Source organism: Quercus lobata, chromosome 5 (genome assembly GCF_001633185.2).
Source record: "Quercus lobata isolate SW786 chromosome 5, ValleyOak3.0 Primary Assembly, whole genome shotgun sequence".
NCBI lineage: Eukaryota > Viridiplantae > Streptophyta > Magnoliopsida > Fagales > Fagaceae > Quercus > Quercus lobata.
In genome coordinates, this window is record NC_044908.1 from 292,378 (window position 1) to 315,736 (window position 23,359).

Genomic DNA, 23,359 nt, shown 5'->3' on the forward strand with positions numbered 1-23,359 from the left:
CCTAACGAGTTACTCCCTCCCTTGGTCTAACTGAGGGTTTGTATTTTCTTTGTTGGGCGTGATGGCAGACGACGTGATCAATAGTCTAGAGAACATGAAACTTACAACGGAGGAGGAAGAAGTTATTGTGGTAAAAGATGAAGAACGGAAGGAGGAGATTGAAAGCTGTGTGCAGAGTCTTCTTGGGAAATTTCTTACGTGCAAACCCTTCAATAAGAGGGCGGTCCATAACACTCTCAAGAAGGCGTGGGGTCTACATGATGGAGTCAAGATTGTGGAAGTTGACAAAATCTTTTCCAATTCAAATTTCAAACGGAATTTGATATGGAGAGGGTGCTCAATGGGGGTCCTTGGTCTTTTGATAACCAAGCCCTGTTGTTACGCAGATGGCAAAAAGGTATGACGGACAAGAATGTGAAATTTGAGATTGTCTCATTATGGGTCCAAATTTGGGGGGCCCCATTTGATATGGTTTCTCCCAAGGTGGCGATGGAAGTGGGAAGGCGATTAGGGGTTGTGGAGGAGGTTGAGAAGAGGCAAAAACAAGAGCATCAAAACCTCTTCATGAGGGTCAAGGTTGCGCTTCCAATCGCGAAACCGATCCGGAGAGGTGGATTCATTGCAGGTTCTGAGGGTGGTCGCACTTGGGTTACCTATAGATATGAACGGCTTCCGATGCTTTGTCACTACTGCGGCTTGTTAGGACATGATGTCCGCCACTGTGCTGGCTTCTTTGCGGCATCTAAGAGTGGGGGCGAAGTGGTCTGTCAATATGGAGAGTGGCTGAAATCTTTGGGGGCTCGTTCATGGCAGCCAGACAGGGGTGGACAGAGCCGGCCAAATCAAGGTGCTGAAGCGGCAGAGGAGGTGGCTGACCGAAGTGGGAAAGAAGGAAGTACAGCGGCAGCGAAGATAGACGTTTCAGCAGCAATTAATGCCCATGATTTAGGAAATAATGAGGGCACCAAAAATTCAGCAACTGGTCCGGATATTGTGGGAGTTAATGCAGGCGTGATGGAGAGGAATGAGGGGGTTACGAATTTTATGGCTTCAACGTGCATGGCTATTAATTCGGTGGGTCCAAGTAAGGCTGAAATGAGTGAAGTAGAGCAGTCCAATGTGGAACAGGTGGCTGGTTTAGTTCATACTGGGCCTTTAAAGCCTAGGCCCAAGTGGAATAGGCTTACACGCATGGAGTACGGGCCTGGGGTGGAAAATAAGGGTGATTTAACCACTTCACTGGGGAAAAGAAGTGCTTCGACGATCTGGGAGGTGGAAAACGCAGAAAGTTTAGAGGTTCAGGGATCAAAGCGTGGGAAAGTACAAGATGTGTTAGATGACTTTTTTGTGGCAGGGGTGTCGAAACACCCTTGCCAGTCACAATGAGACTTTTGTGCTAGAACTGCCAAGGGCTTGGGAAACCTTGGATAGTTCGTGGCCTTCAAAAACTCTTGAAGGATCAAGTGCCCATAGTTTGTTTTTTAATGGAAACGCGACTTGATAAAAAAGGTTTTGAGAAGCACTGTAGGGAGATAAAGTTTGCAAATAAATTAATAGTTAAGAAGCATGATTCAGGGGGGGGGGGTTGGCCTTGTTGTGGAATAAGGATGTTGCAATGGAGGTGATTAATTTTACTGAGAATCACATTTTGGCAAAGGTGGTTGAAGAGGATGGGTTTGCATGGCATCTTACATGTTTTTATGGGTGGCCTGACTCTAGTCAAAAATCTAAATCATGGGCTCTGTTATCGCATTTGTCTTCGTTTGTGGATGGTCCTTGGTTGTGCATTGGAGATTTTAATGCGATATTGCACTCCACCAAGAAGCTCAGTAATAGGCCGCCTCCTTACAAACAGATGGATGAGTTTCGTGAAGCTTTGGAACAATGCTCCTTATCAGATCTGGGTTTTCATGGTTATCCATTCACATGGAATAACAAGCGACCTGGACTCGCCAATACAAAGGAGCATCTTGATCGAGCTGTTGCCAATGAGGAATGGAAATCTAAGTTCCCACAGAGTAAAGTCACACACCTGTCATCCCACGTATCATACCATTTACCAATCATTCTCCAAACCAAGCCAGCCAAGCACCGCATATCTAGAAGCAATATGGGGTTTAAATTTGAAGAAGCTTGGCTATTATGGGAGGATTGTGAGGCCGTGGTCCAAGAAGGTTGGAATAAAAGGGACGGCATGGTTTCTGCTATGGCAAAAGTGAAAGAGAAGATTAAGGGGTGTGGTAGGGAGTTACATGCATGGGGTGCATCTAAAACACAGCCCAACACCGAAAAAATAAAGGCACTCCAAAGGAAGATTGAGGGGTTGAATAGGGGTGAGTGTATTGAAGAAAATAAAGCTGAGTTTCTAGTGGTTAGTAAGGAGTTGGATGACCTTTTGCTTAAGCAGGAGATTTATTGGATACAACGCTCTCGAATCTCTTGGCTTAAACATGGAGATAAGAATACAAAGTTCTTTCATTCAAAGACCTCACAACGAAGACGGAGGAATTTTATTCAAGGGATAAAGAATCAGGCCGATAGATGGGTCGAGGAAGTGGAAGAAATAGCAGATGTGGCTACCAATTATTTTGAGAATATTTTCAAGGCCGGTGATTGTGACAGATTGGAGGAGTGCCTAGTTGCAGTACAGCCTAAGGTTTCTACTGATATGCGGGATATTTTGTCCAGTGAATACAGTCCAAAGGAAATCAAAGCGGCGTTGTTCCAAATGGGACCAACAAAGGCTCCTGGACCAGACGGTATGAATGCTCTCTTCTACCAAAAATTTTGGACGATATGAATGCTCTCTTCTACCAAAAATTTTGGACGGTATGAATGCTCTCTTCTACCAAAAATTTTGGCATATTGTTGGAGATGATGTGATTAGTGCAATGTTGGATTTTCTGAATAATGGCATTATGGAACCTGATTTTAACTATACACATATTGTTCTCATTCCTAAAATAAAATCACCGGAAAAAATAACTGATTACAGACCCATTAGCCTTTGTAATGTCATTTATAAAATTATCTCAAAGGTCCTGGCAAACAAATAGAAGCAAATCCTCCCAAACTTGATTTCCACTTCCCAAAGTGCTTTTGTTCCTGGTCGTCTCATCACTGATAATTTTCTTGTTGCATATGAGTCGTTACATGCCATGCATTGTAGGAAGAAAGGTAGAAGAGGTTCCCTTGCTTTGAAACTTGATGTTAGTAAAGCTTATGATCGGGTTGAGTGGGCTTTCCTAAAAGGTATCATGACAAAATTGGGCTTTCCTGGGGTGTGGATTGAGCGGGTCATGTGTTGTGTCTCTACACCATCGTTTTCTATCCGTATTAACAGGAAATCTTTTGGTAATATCACTCCATCCAGAGGGCTCCGACAAGGAGACCCTTTATCTCCTTATTTGTTTCTTTTATGTGCAGAGGGTTTTTCCTCTCTACTTGCAAAAGCTGAGGCGGAGAATAGGTTGCATGGTGTGTCTATATGTAGGAGAGCTCCTAGTATATCCCACTTGCTATTTGCAGACGATTCCCTACTATTTTGCAGAGCAACTCAGGATGAAGTTCATGCATTAGCAGATATTTTACAGCTCTATGCCTCGGCTTCGGGGCAGCTCATAAACCTTGACAAATCTTCCATTTACTTCAGTAGCAATACGGATGGTGGACAACGAAATTGGATTAAAACTTGGCTGAAGGTTAAGGAAGTGGACCGGTTTGAGAATTATTTGGGACTACCAACTCTGATTGGGCGCTCTAAATATCAAGCATTTGCTGTTCTAAAGGATAAAGTCTGGAAAAAGCTACAAGGGTGGAAGGGGATTATGTTATCTAGAGCCGGAAAGGAGGTATTGATAAAGGCCGTTGCTCAATCTCTACCGACTTATACTATGGGAGTGTTTCAGCTTCCTGTAAAGCTTTGTGATGAGCTTAATGCCATGTGCGCAAGGTTTTGGTGGGGGCAGGTGGGTAATGAGAGGAAGATTCATTGGAAGAGTTGGGACTCACTATCTAAACCAAAGAAGGAAGGTGGTATGGGCTTTAGGGATATCCGGTGTTTTAATTTGGCGATGCTGGCCAAGCAAGGATGGAGGTTACTGAAGGAAAAGGATACTCTGCTCTACAGGTGTTTCAAAGCAAAGTACTTCCCACGGTGTAATTTTTTGGAGGCAAGGGACGTGAATAATAGCTCTTATGTGTGGAAGAGCATTATTGCGGCTCAACCAATTCTGAAGAAAGGTTGCTGCTGGAGGGTGGGTGATGGTTCTGGAATTCGGGTGCTTAAAGACAAATGGATTCCGAACCACCCCACAAATAGGGTGTTGCATCCACCAGAGGAAGAAGAATGGGAATGGCGTGTTTCGGAGTTAATTGACTGGTCACTCAAGTTGTGGGATAGAGGCTTAATTGAGAGGAGTTTTCACCATGAAGATGCGGATGCTATACTTCGGATTCCATTGAGCCGTAGACAAAATGATGATACTCTGTTTTGGCTACACTCAACAGAGGGGGAATATTCGGTCAAAACAGGGTACCATTTGGCTAGAGAGCTTAGAAGGGAGCATGATGTAAATGGAGAGAGTTCTTCGTCGGGGGAGTGCAGCAAGGTGTGGGGCAAGCTCTGGAAACTCCATATACCAAATAAGGTCCGGATTTTTGCATGGCGAGCTTGCCATGATATCCTGCCAACTTGTGAGAAGCTAGCTCGACGTCAAATTGTCATCGATGGCAGGTGTAGACTTTGCAAAAGAGGCTTGGAATCTGCAATCCATGCCTTGTGGGAGTGTAGTGTGGCTCAGGACGTGTGGGCGGGGTGTGCGAGACGGTTGCAAAAATGTGGGAGAGTACAGTTTGATATGCTGCAGCTTGTGGAGAAGCTAATGGAAAAATTAAATACCGAGGAGCTCGAGTTTTTCTTCGTCCAGGCTTGGATGATTTGGAACCAACGGAATACAGTTTTCCACGGGGGGAGCTTGCAGGCAGGGCCGGCTGAAGCTATAGGCGAGCTAGGCAACCGCCTAAGGCCCCAACTTCTAATAGGGCCCCCAAATAGTAATATAATATATTATATAATATTAATTTCTCATTTTTTTTTAAATGGCCCCGTTTCTCACTCTGAACCTAACATGAAGGCAAAAAAAAAAAAAAAAAAAAGAAGGAGCCTGTGAAGATTGAATGCTAATCCCAGCTCCCATTAAAAAAAAAAAAAAAAAAAGAGGCCTGTGAATTGACGTGAAGGCTAATCCCAATAGCCGTTTCTCACAATGAACTGACAATCCCAATTCCCATCATCTGAAAAAAATAAAAATAAATAAAAAAAAGTGCCGTTTCTCACACTGAAGTGACACTATTCCCATTCCCAAATCTTTTGCTTGCAGAAAAAAAGATTGCAAATGGCAGAAATCTTTAGCTTATAAGCAAATCCGCAGAAAGAAGAAACAGATAAGAAAAGGCAGAAAAAAGAAAGAAGAAAAAAAAAAAACTCTCACTCTCTGACTCTCTCTCCATCTTGATTCTAAAAAAAAAACACTGTTTTTAGTTAACTTACTCATCAATCGGTGTTAGCAATAGACTTGGTGTGTTCAAAGAGCTTCATTTCAGGTTCTTTTCTGCTTTCTCTTCCTTTGCCTCTTTCGTCTTCTTCAGCTGCTGGGTGTTTGAGTATTTTTTTTTTTTTTTTTTGAGGAGCTGCTGGGTTTTACTCTTTCTTTTTTTGCTTTAGATCTTCTTTAGCTGATGGGTGTCTGAGTTTTTTTTTTTTTTTGAAGAGGAGCGGCTGGGTAACCAGGCTGGGTTTTTGCTCTTTCTTTTTGGCTTTAGATCTTCTTCAGCTGATGGGTGTCTGAGTTTTTTTTTTGGAAGAGAAGCTGCTGGGTTTTTGCTCTTTCTTTTTGGCTACAGATTTCTCTAGAAACCTATCTCTCTATGGAAGGGTCAGAGCCCTTAAAGATGTGAAGTATTGTTTTGCTTTCTTTTTTTTTGGTCAAACGGATACATTAAAAGAAAGACTAAGGCAGAGGGATAGTGGTCTCTAGCTTTTGATAAGGTAGAGGGATAGAAAGCTTTTGGCTTTACACGTTTTGTTTTATTCTTTTTTTGGCTTTACACGTTTTTTTTTTTTTTTTTTTTTAAGAAATCAGGTATTTGCTTTTGCTTTGCTTTTTTTGCTTTTGCTTTACACGTTTTGTTCTATTCTTCTTTTTGGCTTTACACCTTTTTTTTTTTTTTTTTTTTTTTAAGAAATCAGATTTAGTGGGATGGAACCATGAGGGATAGTGGGCTCTAGGATAGTAGGATGGTCTCAGTTTTAGCGTGGATCAAGTTGGGTTTTACACATTTTGCTAGTGGGTTGGTCTTAATAGATTCAATCTTTTGCAAAAAAAAAAGTTTAATGCTACACAAAAAAAGAGTATTGATAAGTGATAACAAAATTATAAATTTAGAATAATTTACTTTGTATTAATATTAATTTTAATCTTTTTTTTTTATGCAGGTTTAAATTGTAAAGTGATCATATTAAGTAGAGCTACAATTGTGCTTTTGATAAACCAGGTTCTATTGTTTTATACATTAAATTTATATTATTCTAGTTAAATTGTTATTTTTTTTTATTATAGATTGTGTTTCATTTATTCATAAATATTTTTTAATTACAAATGTCTACTAGAAAATATCCATCTGGATATGAAAAACTAAAAAAAAAAAGACAAAGAGAAGAATTAATTGAATCTCAAAAAGGAGCTATGGACAAATTTATTACTAGTAAAAAACAAAATTTTGTAGAAAATTTGAGTGAAGGTTTCATAAATGAACAAGAAATTCATCAAAAAGAGTTGGAAGATAATGAAAATATACAACAAAATGATAATAACCAATATAGTCATGATAATGTTCAAACATGTAATGTTACCATTCTTGATAATGAAGCTCAAAATAATTTAGAGGAGAGTGAAAATATTAATGATCAACCTAATTATATTCCTACAAATATTTTTGATCCAAGTCAATGGAAAACTATTGATATAAAATTGAGAGATTTGTTAGTAGAAAATGGTCCAATAAGAGTTGATGATCTAAACTTTCCTATAGATAAGAACTCTAGACATTTTTCTACTACGCATTATATTCGAAAATTACCAAATGGAGAGAAACATGATAGAAAATGGTTAGTGTATTCGAAAGATCTAGATAAAGTATTTTGTTTTTGTTGCAAGTTGTTTAATTCAAAATCTAATACAAATCAACTAGCTAATGGAGGAACTAAGGATTGGAAAAATATTAGTTCTATTCTTAAAAATCACGAAACAACCAATGAGCATATTACTAATATGAATACTTGGATTGATTTAGAACTAAGATTATTGAAGAATAAAACAATTGATAAAAATGTCCAAGAACAAATTAAGAAAGAGAAAGATCATTGGAAAAAAGTGTTACTAAGAATAATAGCGGTGGTAAAAAATCTTGGTAGAAATAATTTGGCATTCCGAGGAAAAAATGAAAAGATCTATCAAGAAAATAATGGAAATTTTTTAAGTATAATTGAAATGATTGCAGAATTTGATCCAATAATGCAAGAACATGTTCATCGTATTCAACATGGTGCAATCCATAATCATTATCTTGGACATAATATACAAAATGAAGTGATACAATTATTAGCAAATGAAATTAAAAGTAAAATTATAAAAAAGATTAAAGAAGCAAAATACTTTTCAATTATACTTGATTGTACCCCCGATGTAAGTCATCAAGAACAAATGACTCTCATACTAAGATGTGTGGATATTTCAGTAAGTCCGATAAAAATAGATGAACATTTTGTGGAATTTTTAAAGGTAGATGATACTTCTGGAAAAGGTCTTTTCAATGAAATTATAAGTGCAATAGAAAATCTTGAACTTGATATTAATGATGTACGTGGACAAGGATATGATAATGGGTCTAATATGAAAGGGAAAAAACAAGGGGTACAAAAAAGAATTCTTGATATAAATCCTAAAGCATTTTACACATGATGTGGTTGTCATAATCTCAACCTTGTCTTATGTGATATGGCTAATTCTTGTCCTAAAGCTATATCTTTTTTTGGAGTAGTACAACGTATATACACACTATTTTCTTCTTCCACAAAGCGATGGAAAATTTTACAAGATAATGTGACAGGTTTAACTCTTAAGCCATTGTCACAAACGCGTTGGGAAAGTCGAATTGAAAGTGTGAAAGCAATAAAATTTCAAGTTCTAGAAATAAGAGATGCTTTGTTACAATTGGCAAACACAAGTGAAGATCCAAAAACAAAAAGTGAAGCTAATTGTTTAGCAACATATGAGATTGAAAGTTTTGAGTTTTTGCTAGCTATGACTATTTGGTATGACGTATTATTTGCTGTTAACTCTGTTAGTAAAAATTTACAATCGAAAGACATGCATATTGATGTTGCTATAGATCAATTAAAAGGTCTCATGTCTTTTCTAAAAAAATATAGAGAAGATGGATTTACATCTGCTATGAATTCATCCAAAGAAATTGCAACTAAAATGGAAATAGAGCCTATATTTCGTGAAAAACGTATAATTCGTAGGAAGAAACAGTTTGATGAGAATTTCAATGATGAGACAACACAATCCGTTGAAGAATATTTTAGAATTAATTATTTTTTATATATAGTAGATCAAGCTATTTCTTCAATTGAAAGTAGGTTTGAACAATTTCAAATATATGAAAATATTTTTGGTTTTTTATTTAATTTTGAAAAACTAAAATCACTAGATAATGATAGTTTGAAAAAAAATTGTCTTAATCTTGAATGTTTTCTTACACATGAAACTTATTCAGATATTGATGGCTTAGATTTATTTTCAGAACTAAAAGTTTTAAAAGAAGTTTTGCAAATAAATGATAACTCTCCAATTAATGTACTAAATTATATAAAGAAGTTAGAATCTTTTCCAAATGCATGTATTGCTTTTAGAATATTACTAACTATACCTATTACAGTTGCTTCTGCAGAAAGAAGTTTTTCAAAATTAAAACTAATAAAATCCTATTTAAGATCAACTATGTCACAAGAAAGATTAAGTGGATTAGCCATATTATCAATTGAAAAGGAAATGTTAGCGGAACTTGAATACAAAAATTTAATTAGTAATTTTGCCTCTCAAAAAGCAAGAAAAATAAATTTTAATTGAAAAAAATATATCAATTTATAATTAAATTAAATAAAAGGCCCCATTTAAAGTATTCGCCTAGGGCCCCCAAATTCATTGAGCCGGCCCTGCTTGCAGGACCCATCTCGGCTAAACAAGAGAGCAGCTGACTTCTTGAAAGAATTTAGAGAAGCCCAACAACACTTGGTTACACGAAGACAAGTTGCCAGAGAAGTTCAGTGGAGGCCATCGCCAAGAAATGGGTTTAAACTAAACTTTGATGCAGCCATTTTCGATGAACTAAATGCGACGGGTTTCGGAGCAGTAATTCGCAATGGGGAAGGAGAAGTAATGGCAGCCATGGCAGCGAAAGGACCACCGGTCTCGGGTAGTGAGGAGGCTGAGGTGCTGGCATGCCGCAACGCCTTGGAGTTCGCTGTGGATGCGGGTTTCACCGAGCTGCTGGTAGAGGGAGATAATGTCTCAGTTATGCAGAGGATTTTACGGTCTCAGCCTAATGGGTCATGGCTTGGGCACTTGTATGAAGATATAAAATGTTTGTGTGCTGGTCTATGTGTTGTGTCTGTTGAGTGGGTTAGCCGTACAACCAATGAAGTGGCTTATTGTTTGGCAAAGCATGCTAGAGGGTTAGTTGATGAGAGTGTTTGGCTGGAGGAATCCCCTCCTCCTGCACGGGAAGCTTTGTATCTGGATATGCTTAAAATTTAATAAAAGTCAGTCCACTTTCAAAAAAACTCCAAAAGCAGAGGAGCTTTTAGCTTTCCACAGTCAGTGATAAAAGGAACCGTTATAATCACCTACTTATCAAACCAAATTTTCTATAGCAGAAAGGGCAATGCATTGTCAATAAAAAGAACAAATCCTGTTTAGCCTAGCTTGGACTACTGGTACCGAGACTAGCAAGAAGAATAAGATTTAAATATTTTATTCAGAGTGTGGATTGCCTTAGTTAAGGGAAGCTCTCTTCATTGATTTTGAGGTCCAACCCATGCATATATATATATATATATATATATAATACTAGTCGTTAACTCGTGCATTGCACGTGATTGTTTTAAATCAAATGTTAACATGTTCAAGTTTAAACATTTCTCAAATTTAATTATTGAAAGCTAAATTGGCTCTAATATAAGATGAAACATGTAATATTATGAAGTAATATTAAAAATGAGATAAATACAAATATTATGAAGTAATATATTACAATAATCATAATGTGCTTTTACATTTGGTTTAATAAGTATTACAAAAAAACCAGTAAATAGAATAAATATACAATTGTGCTTACGTCTTCAAGCTTTATCAAATACTTTTCAAGAATGTATTTCCTCCCTTTCGTAGGCTCTTTTCTTTTCTCAACTTCTTCAAGCTACTTAATTTTTCGCCAAATTAGTATCAAGTATAATACTAAATTATACCAATTCATCAAAGATTTACAATGCAAAACCAAACACTCTTAATGTCAATAAATTTCATAATAACCCCACCCCAACTATTGAATTATTGAAAAAGTTCAACATTTCTATAATCTTCATGAAAATAAGTTATAAATAGATTATTCACACACAAAAAAACTTCAATATATCCAAGTTATAAATAAAATACCAGTACGAATTGTGCTAAGGTGGAACATGTTTAAATTGTACTATATGGTTTTATTCAAACATTAAGAATACAAAAGCCAAAAATCTAGATATTTATGGCATTTGTTTCAAGTTTATGCCATACCAAAACTGTGGGGATCATTCGGTTGATAGGCCCATAGGATTCAGAATCGGTTGAGGATTGTTGGGCCAGTGGCCCATCCGAGGTCGTGCACCCGTCCGAGGACGCCATGCTCCTCGGCAGTATGCGTCCGAGGACGATCGCGTCCGAAGACGACCAGGACGTGGTATCACCACGATCAGATCTCAGAAGTAGGTCATCTCAAGGGGTAGAGTAGCCGACTAAAGATGAAAGAGATAAGGCAAACAAATATCTGAAACTATAGCTGCCTCCGCATTAATGACCTCTCAACCAACTTTCTGGCCGCATTAATGTGGAGGTGATACCTGAGCAGTAGGGAAGCAGCCTTACAGCTGCCCATAGGAAGTTCCAGGAGGCGCCAGATGGGACAGAAAGAAATCCCCCAGACACAATCTACACGTGTTCGGTGAAGATGGATCGCGAAGGGGAGTATATAAACTAAAAGAGGAACATGAAGAAGGGGATGGAGAAAAAAGGAGAACACACATAAAACTGAAGAGAAAGAAGGAAGAAGAGAGAGAGAGAGAGTAACACTAGGGACTTAAGAAAAGACGTTGATTATACCAACAAAAAAGAAGGAAAACATGGTATGGGTTTGAGAGAAAATCTTGGAGGTAGATACCACAGTTAACCTAGCTCTTTACACCCACGCTCTACAAATCATATTGTCTGGGCCTTTTACGTACGAACCCAATACTGTTTAGGTTCGTCACCAAATCGTGTCCTTACAAAAACTAAAGGCATGCTTGATTGCAGTTCAAAAAGGCTTTGTGGCTTGGTAGTGTTGTCAAAATTTATGCAGTCTTCCAAACAAAAAAACTATCCAAAAGGGAAAAAAAAGTGAAAATCTGTGTGGTCTTCCAAACTAAAAAACAACCCTAAATAAATAAATAAAGATGCAGAGAGTTAAAGCAAGAATTGGGTCTTTTAAAGGGAAGGGAAAGGTCTAGAAACCATAAAAGGTGCAGGTTCTAGGGTTTAGAAAGAAGAAAATTGAGGAATAAAATCTCACCTTGGGTTAAATATCCTACCTTTATTTTTTAGAAATGACAAAAAATGAACTACAATAGTCTATATCCAAATAAGGTATGTCCAACTACTGCAAATGAAGCTAATTGAACTACCAGAATGCAAGCAACTAGAAGACATGGGGAAAGTTGATAACCCTAAATTAATTTTAATTAAATAAAAAAAATTAAAAACAAAAAATTACAGATCTAAGAACATAAGAACTTGTTCTTCAATGTTTTTCCAATTACCTGGATCATAAATATTTGAAGGAATATGATTCAACATGTCATTATTATTTTCATTTTCTTCTAGTTGAACATCATTATGGTGAACTTATTCATTTGTGACATTTTCATCATTATTTTCATTTTCTTCTAAATTCTTTTGAAGTTCATTATTAAGATTTGTTGTATTGCAAAATTGAACATCATTGTTATCTTGCAATTGTATCATTTCATTATCTTCTAACTCTTTTTGGTGAATTTCTTGTTCATTTGTGATACTTTTATCTAAATTTTGTGTTATATTTTATTTATTACTAATAACAAATTTATCTATTGATCATTTTTTAGACTCAATTAATTTTTTTTTAAAAGTTTTTCATATCCAGATGCATATTTTCTAATAGACATTTTTAATCAAACAATATATTTATAAAGACTAAAATAAAAAATAACTTTCAAGTGTAGAGCAAATGAGAAATATAACATAATTTATATAAAAAGTATTGTTGTAGTTTCACCGAATAATAATAAGATTTTAGCAATCTCAACCTACATAAATAAAAATTTATTCATTATATTACCGATCACTAAAATATATATATAAAAACACAAGATTAAAATTTAAAAAAAAAAAAAAAAAATCACAGCCATAACAAAAACAAGCCCAGCCCAGCCAAGAACCACCCATACAAAACATAAAACAAATCCTATTACATTTACACCTATAACCAAAAAAAAAAAGCAGCAGCACGGCCCAACCCTCTTAACAAATCTAAAGTAGAATAGAAAGCAAGCCTAAGCCTTCACGCGCCAGAATCAAAACCCATTACCCATTACCCAGCCAGAATCAAAACGCAGCACGGCACTAACGGCTACAGCGAAAAAAAAAAAAGGCAGTCGGCGGAGGAAAGGAAGCTTGAGCCAGCAGCCAGGCAGTCGGATGATCTAGATTAGATCGGAGGAAATGAAGCTTGAGCCAGGCAGCCAGGCCCAACAACAGTGGAGAGAGAATGAGAGAGGCGGAGAGCAAGAGTTGAGAGAAAGAAAAATGAGAAAGAGACGGTAAAATTTTTAGAGATTTAAGGTTTTTTTATTTGTTTTGATTATTGATTGTTTTGTGATTAATTTCTTAAACCGAATTTATAGTTTATCTTGTTGAATTTTAGTTTATCTAGAAGATGATAATGTTATTTTTGGGACAATTAATTTTATTTAGAACATTTTTTTTTTTTTTTTTTGCTGTTTAACTGGGTATAACAGAAATTTTGTTTTTTTGTCATAAGCATGTTCCGGATTTTGTTAGATTCATCTTCAACCATTTTTTTTTCTAAAATTTTGGGGCCTCCCGGCCCTGTGGCTCATCATCCACCTCATGACCTACAACTCTAAACTCAGGTGCCGCCCTGACAGAACGGCCACAGCCAAAGTAGACTAGAAGGGCATAAGTCCAACTAGAAAAGCCAATACAAGACAAATGGTCACCTACGGCCTTCTCTTTCAGATTTGTAAAAATCCTGACATCATTTCACAAAAATGAACCCACAATGATCTTAAACGGACTTCGACCTCCATTACCCAGAAAAGTCGGTCTCAACGGAGCCACCACGCTCCTTCACGCGCCGCTAAAACTTCGGAGATCGCGGCCTACTCTTTCATATTCGTACAAATCCATACGTCAGTTCAAGAAAGTGGCATTACCAGTCGATCCAGAAGGCCCCGATCCGCAAAACCTGAAAATTTTGGGTCCAAAATAACACCCACGCGCCGCTAGAAAATTCGACGTCACTGCCTTCAAAAGCACGCGCCATTTAACTACCCACGCTCTCACACGCGCCGGCATTCCCTCACGCCTTTACACGCGCCAACCGCTGACTTGCGCCCTTCAGTGCCATGACGTCATCTCTCACTACCGTGGTTTGACTCGTTTGTGCTGGTAGACCTGGTTGGACCCGTTCATCTTGACCCGGATCCGAACCTCCTGTAAAAAAAAAAAAAAAAAAAAAAAAAGAAAAAAGCTTTGAGTCTTTGACCATGGTTGAACTTTGACTTTGACTAAAAAGTCAAAATTTTCAAAACGGACCTGTTTCACTTAGTTTTTCGAGTACATCCCGATTTTGGGATCCGTTTCTTCATCCAAAACTCAAAAATTGCGCAAACATCAAAGTTTCAGAAAGTTAACTTTTGCATAAATCTTGATCGAAAGTCAAAATTTTCAAGGACCTGTCTTGCTCAATTTTTCGAGTAGATTCCAATTTTGAGATCTATTTTTTCATTTGAGAATCCAAAAGTGCTCAAATAGTGTGATTCTACAGCTGTTGACTTTGATATGAACTTTGACTAAGAATCAAGATGTCCGAGTAGGGGTGAGTAGAAAGTCACCGGTACCGATCCAACCAATCGGCACCGATCGTCCTGCACCGCCACTGCAACCGACCGACGAAGCTGATGTCGGCGATCGGAGCGCAAAGGTAGTTCCGATGCTGGTGCGGTGCAGTTGTCGGAGCTAGAAATCCGAAATCGATATATGCCGAACCGAACCGATTAAGGGCAGCTAAGCTATACGTTCTTCAGTTCTTCGTTCTCCCTCTACCCTTTCAGTCAAAAAAAGTTCTTCGTTCTCTCCCCAAGTTTGGTAATTGGTACATGTTCTGATTTTTTTTTTTTTTTTTTTTTATTAATAAACGCCGTCATATGGGGGGTTAAAAAAAAAAAAAAAAAAAAAAAAAAAAGAAGCAAAATGGTGCGTTTTATGCTAGGTTTTCAGATTCTGCAACTAGTATAAATTCATTCTTTTTGTCTTAGAATCCTTTAACTCTCTCTTTCTCTCTCGCCTCCTTGCTACTGCAACACTGAAGATGCTGCTCATGCTCACCCCCTGCCAGTCCGCCGCAATACTGTTGGTGAGTTTCATAGTCACAAACAATTAATTCGTTTCTTCTCTCTCTCTATACTCTAAGTCCACGAGTACTGACATCCTTTTTTATTTATTTTTTTTTTCCAACAATTTGATTTTGAGGGAGACTGAGAGAGCTATCACTCTTCAATCATTCACTGAGAAGGATTTTGAGCTATAATCACTAATGATTCAAAATATTGCTTAGTATTTTCAATATTTTTCTTTTCAGTATTTTTGCATTTTTATTTTTATATTTTTTGACTTGGGGATTTTGAGCTACTTAGTGGAACTACTATGGTACTGCCATACTACCTATTAGGCATTGGCTTTTGTTTATTTGTTATGATATATGTTCATTGTAAAGCATTTCTTTGGTCAAAAAAATTATTGATTTATTTATTTTTACATGGAAGTCGATATTAATTTTTTTTGCATTACATTCTGATTTTAGTTGTTTAGGTTCTACCTCTCTATTGAGTTGATATATATTGAGATTGAGTAATGTATATTGTTAGTGTCTGATTGAGTAATGAGTAATTATGGTATAAGTATGAGTTGGAATATGCTTTTGGGTGTTGGCTGGATGTAGAAAAATATTATTGGGCATTTTTACTTTTTTAATTTTTATTTGACTTTTCTTTTGCTTCTAGTTTATGTGAGACTAGATTTTTGATGGCTTGCTAAATAAAAAAAATTGTTTGTATTTACTTGAAATCTTGAACAGGTTGATATATTGATATTGGGCTTGAAAGCCCAATTTTTTTATTATTAAAAAAAACAGTTTTTTTTTTAATATTTCAAACTGACCAAACCGACTAAACCGACCGCAAAAAACCGCACCGCTATAGGTCGAAAAACCGACCCTAGGCGGTGTGCTTCGGTTCCAACTATGAAAAAACCGATTTCTATCGGTTTAATAATAAATTTGGAAAAAAACCGTACCGACCGAACCGCGCACACCCCTATGTCTGAGCAAAGCTTGTCCCACTCAATTTTTCACGAAGATTCTGATTTTGAAATCCATTTATTTGTTTAGGACTTGGAAACCACCCATTTGACCTACTTCTCCAAAGTATTGGCAGTGTCCAAAACTCAAGCTCCCAAAATCAAAATTTGAGATTCATCCATTTAGTTTGAATTCTCTCAAGGTTATCCTCCAGACTTCGTAAAAGCTTTCCTTTCAAAGAACAGATGAACTCTCACAAGTGTGCCTTAAACTTGAAATTACATTGGATTACTAGTTCAATCCACCATTCTCGTTCGATGCCTACCATTCTAATCTACCATTCTCACCAAAAATAAAATTCTCATCCGCCATTCTCATCTAACATACCCATCTACCATTCTTCATCTCCCCACTATAAATAGAAGGTTTGGGTTCATTGAAGCTCATCAAGAAAAACACACTGAATCATGAAATGAAGATTTGCTTATTTCAAATTTTCAAATCCTCCTTCTCACGGCCATTTCTCGCTATAGCTGCATCATTCTCAATACGTAGCAACCAATATTGCTTCATAATCAGCTTGAACTTAGCCTTCTCATGATTCAATAGAAACCCTTTTCACAACATCATTGTAGTTTTGAGATCCAAACAAACTTTGTTTCTCCACTTAATGACCACATTTGTCCATAAAATTTCACATAACCTAAGCCACATCATGACCTTGTGCAGCCTCAGATCTACCTAGCTAGAAGATCTAAGGCCAACTAAATCGCTTGTTTCTAAGCTCAAGAAGCCTCCTAATTGCTTTGAGGACCTCATAGTGTCTCTCCAATTCCTTGGTCTTACTACGGAAGCAGAGGTTCGGAACAAACAGCAACTTGACTGGTTTCTAAAACCAAGATCACAAGTTAGCTCCATCTTTCATTTTCTGTGCTTTTCCAACTTGTTGCAAGACTAGAACTCCATATCTCTCAGCTGACCTCCTGACTTTGTTCATATCTTTCAACAAGTTTCGTTGGTTAAGGGATGAAATGAAGGGAATTAAGCCGAAATCCCAACCTATGAGAAACAAAAAATAGAGAAAACACACGCCAAAGAAAGCAATCAAATGCACAAGACAATATTTACGTGGTTCGGCAATTTGCCTACGTCTATGGAGTTGCAGGGATTTCACTATTATCAAGGAAGAATACAGAGTACAACTTGTGGCTACAATATTTTCTCTCTATATAAAACACGGCAACAACACCACACTAAAAAACCCTAATTACAAAAGGCGGTTCCATAATGGGCTAAACTGGCCAAAAAAATTTTCACGAGGGCGTTGCCCTCGAACCCCCAAGAGGCTTGTCCATGAGCACTCCGGAGGCCCAAGCCTCCGCTCCATGGACTAAGCCTCAGTAAACTTCTCGTTAAAAAACCACGCAATATTATTCGGGTCGGGTTGGGTTATCAAACCGGATCAAACAAAACTAGGCTCCACAAAGCCCAACATGAAAGGTGTTAGAGCATCCTAAAACTTTTCTCCCATCCAACACTCATAGCAATCTTCCCGGTCCCAACTCATCAGAAATCAGCCTCTGGTGTCGGTAAATGGTCGCCAAAGCCTCATTCCATGTTCCCACCAGTGTGGGACCCAAAGGTCATCATTGCTGGTACCTCAGAACACACTTTTTTGGAATTACTCCAACTTAAATTATGTTTGATGTATTTCAGAAAGTACTCTTCTGAAATTACCTCAACTTAACTTCCGTCGGCATGGTCCCATCACATAGGCACATTTGACAACTTGCCACCGGACCTCATTCAACATGCAATCAGTCCCGTATTCCAAAGTATACTCCCCAGAAACATCTACACCAGAAAGTCCCCGACGTACAGGGGTGTTGTATGTTTCACCCATTCACTTTGCTTCATCTCCATCTTCTTTACAAGCACCACTAGTAGACCAAAAATCCATAAGCTTCTAAAATTACCTCAACTTAACTTGAGCGATACAATGACACACGCACACTCAACCACTTTCCCACATGTCCCCTTCGTAATCCAAAGTATATTCTTCTGAGATAACTTCACCAGGAGTTCTTTAAAACACGAGGCTAGCCCCTTAGCTCTGCATGCTATACCCAGCCAACATCCTTGCCTCTTCCCCATCTTCTATACCTTGTGATCGCCACCAATGACCCAAAATACTCATCTGAAATTACCTCAGCTTAATCCCTGCCGATATGATTCAATCACCAAGTACATTCAATTACTTGAAAATGACTTTTTGTCCCACTGACTCATTTCAAATACCATGGAACACTCTTTTGAAATTACTTCAACTTAACCTCTGCTAAGAAGGCTCGGTCATGCAAGTACATCCAAATACTTGCAGACCCCTTTTCGGTCTCATCAAAGCCTTTCATATGGGTGGGTCTACTCTTCTGAAATTACTTCATCCTGTTGAAAGCTTCACCACCTTCAACTATTTCACTTGAAGAGTCAAGTGTAAAAATCCTTTTTCGAAACTCATTCCTGCACCACACTCGAAACTGTGTGCGTGAACAAGTCTCGAGGGGGCATTTGTAGAGAGGGAAAATTCCTGACTTATCACAAGCTAAAACATCATGTTACCAAGTCCACAAAGTATACCTAATTACAAAGCATCATGTACAGTTACGAGAAATTTGCCAAGTTTCATTAAGGTAAAAACATGAAAAGCATACAAAATACTAATCGCACATCAGCGCGTGTAAGCGATTACGTAAGCAGTCCAGCATGTGTAAGCGATGACGTAAGCAGTCCAGCATGTGTAAGCGATGACGTAAGCAACCCGGCACGTGTAAGCGATGACGCATGCAATCCAATCGGGTGTTGACATGTGTCACCTTGAAAATCAAAACATTTCGGCCAATCAAAAGATGCCACATGTCTTGGAGAAAAAGTCTTAAAGCTCCTCCAATCAGATTGACACATGTCACCAATCAAGTTTTGCCACGTGTCACCCACCCCCTAAGCTCCTATAAATAGAAGTCTTCCTAAGGCATTTCTACACACACCAAGACATCTTAGGAAGGACCAAGAAGACATCAAAGAAGATTTAGAAGTACAGAAGCTCTGCTGGAATCAAGCCCTGAAGCATCCAAGAACTTCAAGAACTTCAACCTCGAATGTGAAGAACATTCGTAGCAGAATCATCCAAACTACTTGCCTAGATCTTAAAGTTTGCTGAAATCAAGCCCAAAAGCCTTCAGAAACTTCAAGAAACCACAAATTGGTGAAACTCTACAGATTCAAGTCTCCAAAGCCCCGAAGAACTTCCACTACAAACCTTCGAATACGAAGAACATTCGAAGAGGAATCATCCAAATCATCTTCCTAAATCTCGAAATTCACAGGAATCAAGCTCGAAAGCCTCCAGAAACCTCAACAAACCATAAATCAGCGAAGTTCTACGAATTTAAGCCTCTAAAGCACCAAAGAACTTCCATCACAAACCTTCAAAAAAGAAGAACGCACGAAGAACGTGAAGAACAAAGAATTTCTAACAAGCTCATAGTCAGAGATTCAATATAATTCCGTTTCAAAGATCTTCGATCCATTCCTTAGCCAAATTGAAGGATATCTTGTGTTCAAATCAAAATCACATCACCACAATTCCAATTAACAAATCTTTCAAGGGGATCGAATCAAGGGATCACTCTTTTGTAATCACAGAGAATTATACCACATATTCATCAAAACAAATTCGCATTTGTGAAACTATTTTTACTTCTTTGACTCTATTTCAAACTAGAAATTTAGTCGTCCACACCTGTCATCTTAACAAGTTGTGAAAAAAATTGTATAATGCTCTTTAATCTTTATATATAACAAGGCCAAAGGACAACTCCACCCCAATTCACCATATTCATCCGCTAGTCAAAACCATTCACAACACCATCAAAGCCTGGAGAAGAACTCAATAAAAGACCATTATTAGATTGTGAGCATGTCAATCCTTCAAGCTCCAATATTCTTGTACTCAACGGGTCCATTTTCACCATGTAGTTGTAGAAGAAGTATTAGAGCCACAGCCAATGCACCCAAAACCCAGATGAGTCCTCCGGAAGCATTGGTGGTTGCTAAGTTTTATGCAATCATGGATGTTGTTGCTGATAGAGTGGAGATGCATAAGAATATTGGAGCACAACGTGACAACTGGAACCACCTGTTGCTAACATCTATAAATTCAATAACTCTGACTGCTGCAACCATGGCTGGACTAGCAACAACTGGGGGCACTGGTGCACCTCTTGTGGCACTAAAGGTATCTTCTACCCTGCTATATTTATCAGCCACTGCCATGTCAGTGGTGATGAACAAGATACAGCCTTCACAACTAGGTGAAGAACAGCGCAATGCTGCTAGATTATTTAAGCAGCTTTATAGAGAGATGCAAACAACTATGTCTCTCTACAAGGTGACTAATATAGATGTGATCAATGAAGCAATGGAGAAAGTTTTGGCATTAGATAAGGCATACCCACTTCCTTTACTAGGTGCGATGATTGAGAAATTTCCAAAAACTGTGGAACCTACAGTGTGGTGGCCTCCAAAAAGACACAGAAGATTAGAGAGACTTGGTGAAGAAATAGATGGGAATGGCTGGGATGGAAAGTCAGAAGAGGAAATGAGAGAGATTGTTGAGGTTTTGAAGAGGAAGGATGCGGCTGAGTACTTGAGGTTGAGTCAAAAAGCCTTGAAAGTTAACAAGATCTTAGCAATTTCTGGCCCTTTATTGACTGGCCTTGCGGGTTTGGGGTCTAGTTTTTTGGGCACTACTCATGGGGCATGGGCTGTGATGCTTGCAGTCATTGCAGGAGTTTTGGCAAGCGTGGTAAACACATTGGAGCATGGATGGCAAGTTGGGATGGTGTTTGAGATGTATAGGAGCAATGCTGGTTTCTTTAGGCTCATGCAAGAGATTATAGAATCAAATATAAGTTTGAGAGAAGTTGAGAGAAGAGAGAACGGGGAACTATTTAAGATAAAGGTGGCACTACAGCTTGGCAGGAGTCTTTCAGAACTCAAGCATCTTGCTGCATTATCTTCTTCAAGAAATGGGGAGGAGGCCATTGAAGAGTTTGCAAGCAAGCTATTCTGATGATATAGTAGTTCATTAATTTATTTGAAAATTTTCTTTTTGGAGAGAAAATTTACTGGATAATTATGTGATCTAATCTTGTACATAATGCTACTCTTAAGTTTGGTAAACATTAAAATTATTTGGTAGGTATTAAAACTTAGTTGAAGTTACATTTGGTGTAACGTTTGCCTCTGTGATAATCTATGTACATCTAATTTCTAACTATTTTAGTGTTCTCTTTACATTTAAAGAACTCATGAAACTCAATTTGAATTGTAACTTATCATGTATAAATAATTTTTTTTTTTTTGAATTTTAGTGTACTTATATTAGTTTTTGTAGAAAAAATACAGCTTCATGGTTTATGTTGTGACTGTGACTTAGAATAGTTTGGATTTCTTAACTTTTTTTGAATTTTAGTGTAGTTATATCAGTTTTCGCAAAAAAAATACAGCTTCATGGTTTAGCAAACCCATGTAGCCAACCCTTCTAAGATTTTTTACCCTAGCTTCATTGATTTCTGTTTTGTATTCTAGAGTTGATTGAATTGTAGTTTTAGCTGTGTTTCTCTTTGTATCTGTAGAATTTTTTAGCTGTGGAGCTATGTATCTGTAGAAACACAGCTTCATTTTTTACCCCAGCTTCATTGAATTTTTTTTTTCTTTATGGAAACTGAGCTATGGGTTTGAAACATAGCTTCATTGATTGAATTTTTTAGCTATTCTAAGTCACAGTTTTAGAGTAACACAGCTTCATTGAGTTCTGTTTTGTATTCTAGAGTTGATTGAATTGGTGTGGAGTACATTTTTGGCTCTGGTGGAGTTATCAGCTTGCTTTCATCACACAACATTCTTGATAATCTTAGCGAAATTGGTGTGGAGTACGTTGAGGTTAGACATTCATTACATTGTTCAAATTGTGTGTTGCAACACAATCTAAATTTTATATGTTGAGGATGCTATGCTACCTTAGCGAAATTGGTGTGGGTAGATTTTTTGTAGCCCATGTGACCCAAGTGTTTAAAATAATTTTCAACACAAACAGAAAATTGTAGAGTGTAGCTTAACATTGTTAAAATTTTAGAAATGCCCTTGAGCACAGTGTTGTTTAGTTTTTCAGATTTGAATATTATATTGCTCAACAACATTATTTTTGTCTTCAAACACATGAACGTATGGACATGCAAGGTATGATGCAGCTGACACATTGATTAGATAAGATACATTCAAATACTTGCAAGGCTGCAAGACTATAACTGAAAGTAACTGCGTAAAACAAAATGGAATTCTTAAATCAATTAGAGGATTTAGTTTAGGCTTTTGCTTTTAATATTTGGGTTCCTTTGCCTCTATAAATTAATGGTCACTATGGAAAACATGAGTTGAAGTTAGTTGAAAGCAGCAACTATGGTGATGCAGGTGATTGTTTTTTCATTGGATAGAAACATTGAAATTTTTATGCTAATCTCTTTAATTCTTGAAGAAAATAACATATATAGGAAGAGTTCTCATTTTTTTTATGAGGGTAAGTTGCCTGCTCTCACAATCAAATTGTTTGATGATATGAAGGAGATTAAAAAAGAAAGGAAGAATTAAGATCAAACAAGTAGGGTATTTGAATATTGTAGTAATAGAATTGAGAACATCTGTTTCAATATCACGTTGATAACCTTATGTACATTTTGGAAGGTACATATTGTACTTTGTAAGTGAAAGGAGAAATTGGAGTTCTTTCTCAAGTGCAAATTTCTTGATTGATGCCTCAAAAAACTGTGTTTGAAGTGGTGCTGACAGGAGCAGATTTCTCTCTTGATCATCAACTGTTATCTCTACAATTTTATGCGCGTGGCTTTCCTTGCATCATTCCATTCTATTTGATGTAGTTTTGGTTTATTATTTTGTCTTTACAACTGTTAATGTTGATTATAATTTCTCTGTAAGTGAACATAAGCAAAAACGCATTTAGAATATATCACTAAATCAGTTACCTATTTAAATAATCTTAATTTTTTGGTGAGTTTTTATAATTCTTGGTAATTCATGTTGACAATGACACTGATTTTGGGTTTTTGCTCATTTAATTGGATGTCTAATACCATCCTATCTTAGCAACTAGATTCATGAGAAAGTCAAGAAAATTGTTGGAACCACCTTGCTTGAGATGGTTTTGTAAAAGTCAAAATGATCAAAGAATCAAATGTCTCGATGAGAAACATAAATGTCATGACTATAGAGTATGTCTTTTAAATAA

At 37.2% G+C, this 23,359-nt stretch overlaps 2 protein-coding genes across 3 annotated transcripts; both read left to right on the forward strand.

Moving 5' to 3' along the window:
• The first annotated feature begins 1,615 nt into the window (after positions 1-1,615).
• Positions 1,616-9,881, forward strand: LOC115988853. Its single transcript, XM_031112477.1, has 5 exons — positions 1,616-2,759; positions 3,427-5,055; positions 6,497-6,555; positions 7,842-7,973; positions 9,291-9,881. Exons 1-5 carry the CDS (start codon positions 1,616-1,618, stop codon positions 9,879-9,881), a joined length of 3,555 nt encoding a protein of 1,184 aa, XP_030968337.1.
• A 3,026-nt stretch (positions 9,882-12,907) lies between these two features.
• Positions 12,908-23,054, forward strand: LOC115993047 (probable F-box protein At4g22030). Of its 2 annotated transcripts, XR_004092754.1 has the most exons (3): positions 13,133-13,216; positions 21,888-21,999; positions 22,798-23,054. XR_004092754.1 is itself a non-coding variant. In XM_031117320.1 (2 exons), exons 1-2 carry the CDS (start codon positions 13,119-13,121, stop codon positions 21,125-21,127), a joined length of 1,194 nt encoding a protein of 397 aa, XP_030973180.1. In that variant the 5' UTR covers positions 12,908-13,118; the 3' UTR covers positions 21,128-21,326. The 2 variants fall into 2 exon arrangements, 1 of the variants encoding a protein (XP_030973180.1); XM_031117320.1 differs by lacking the exons at positions 21,888-21,999; positions 22,798-23,054 and adding an exon at positions 20,032-21,326 and having other exon boundaries at positions 12,908-13,216.
• Positions 23,055-23,359: the final 305 nt, after the last annotated feature.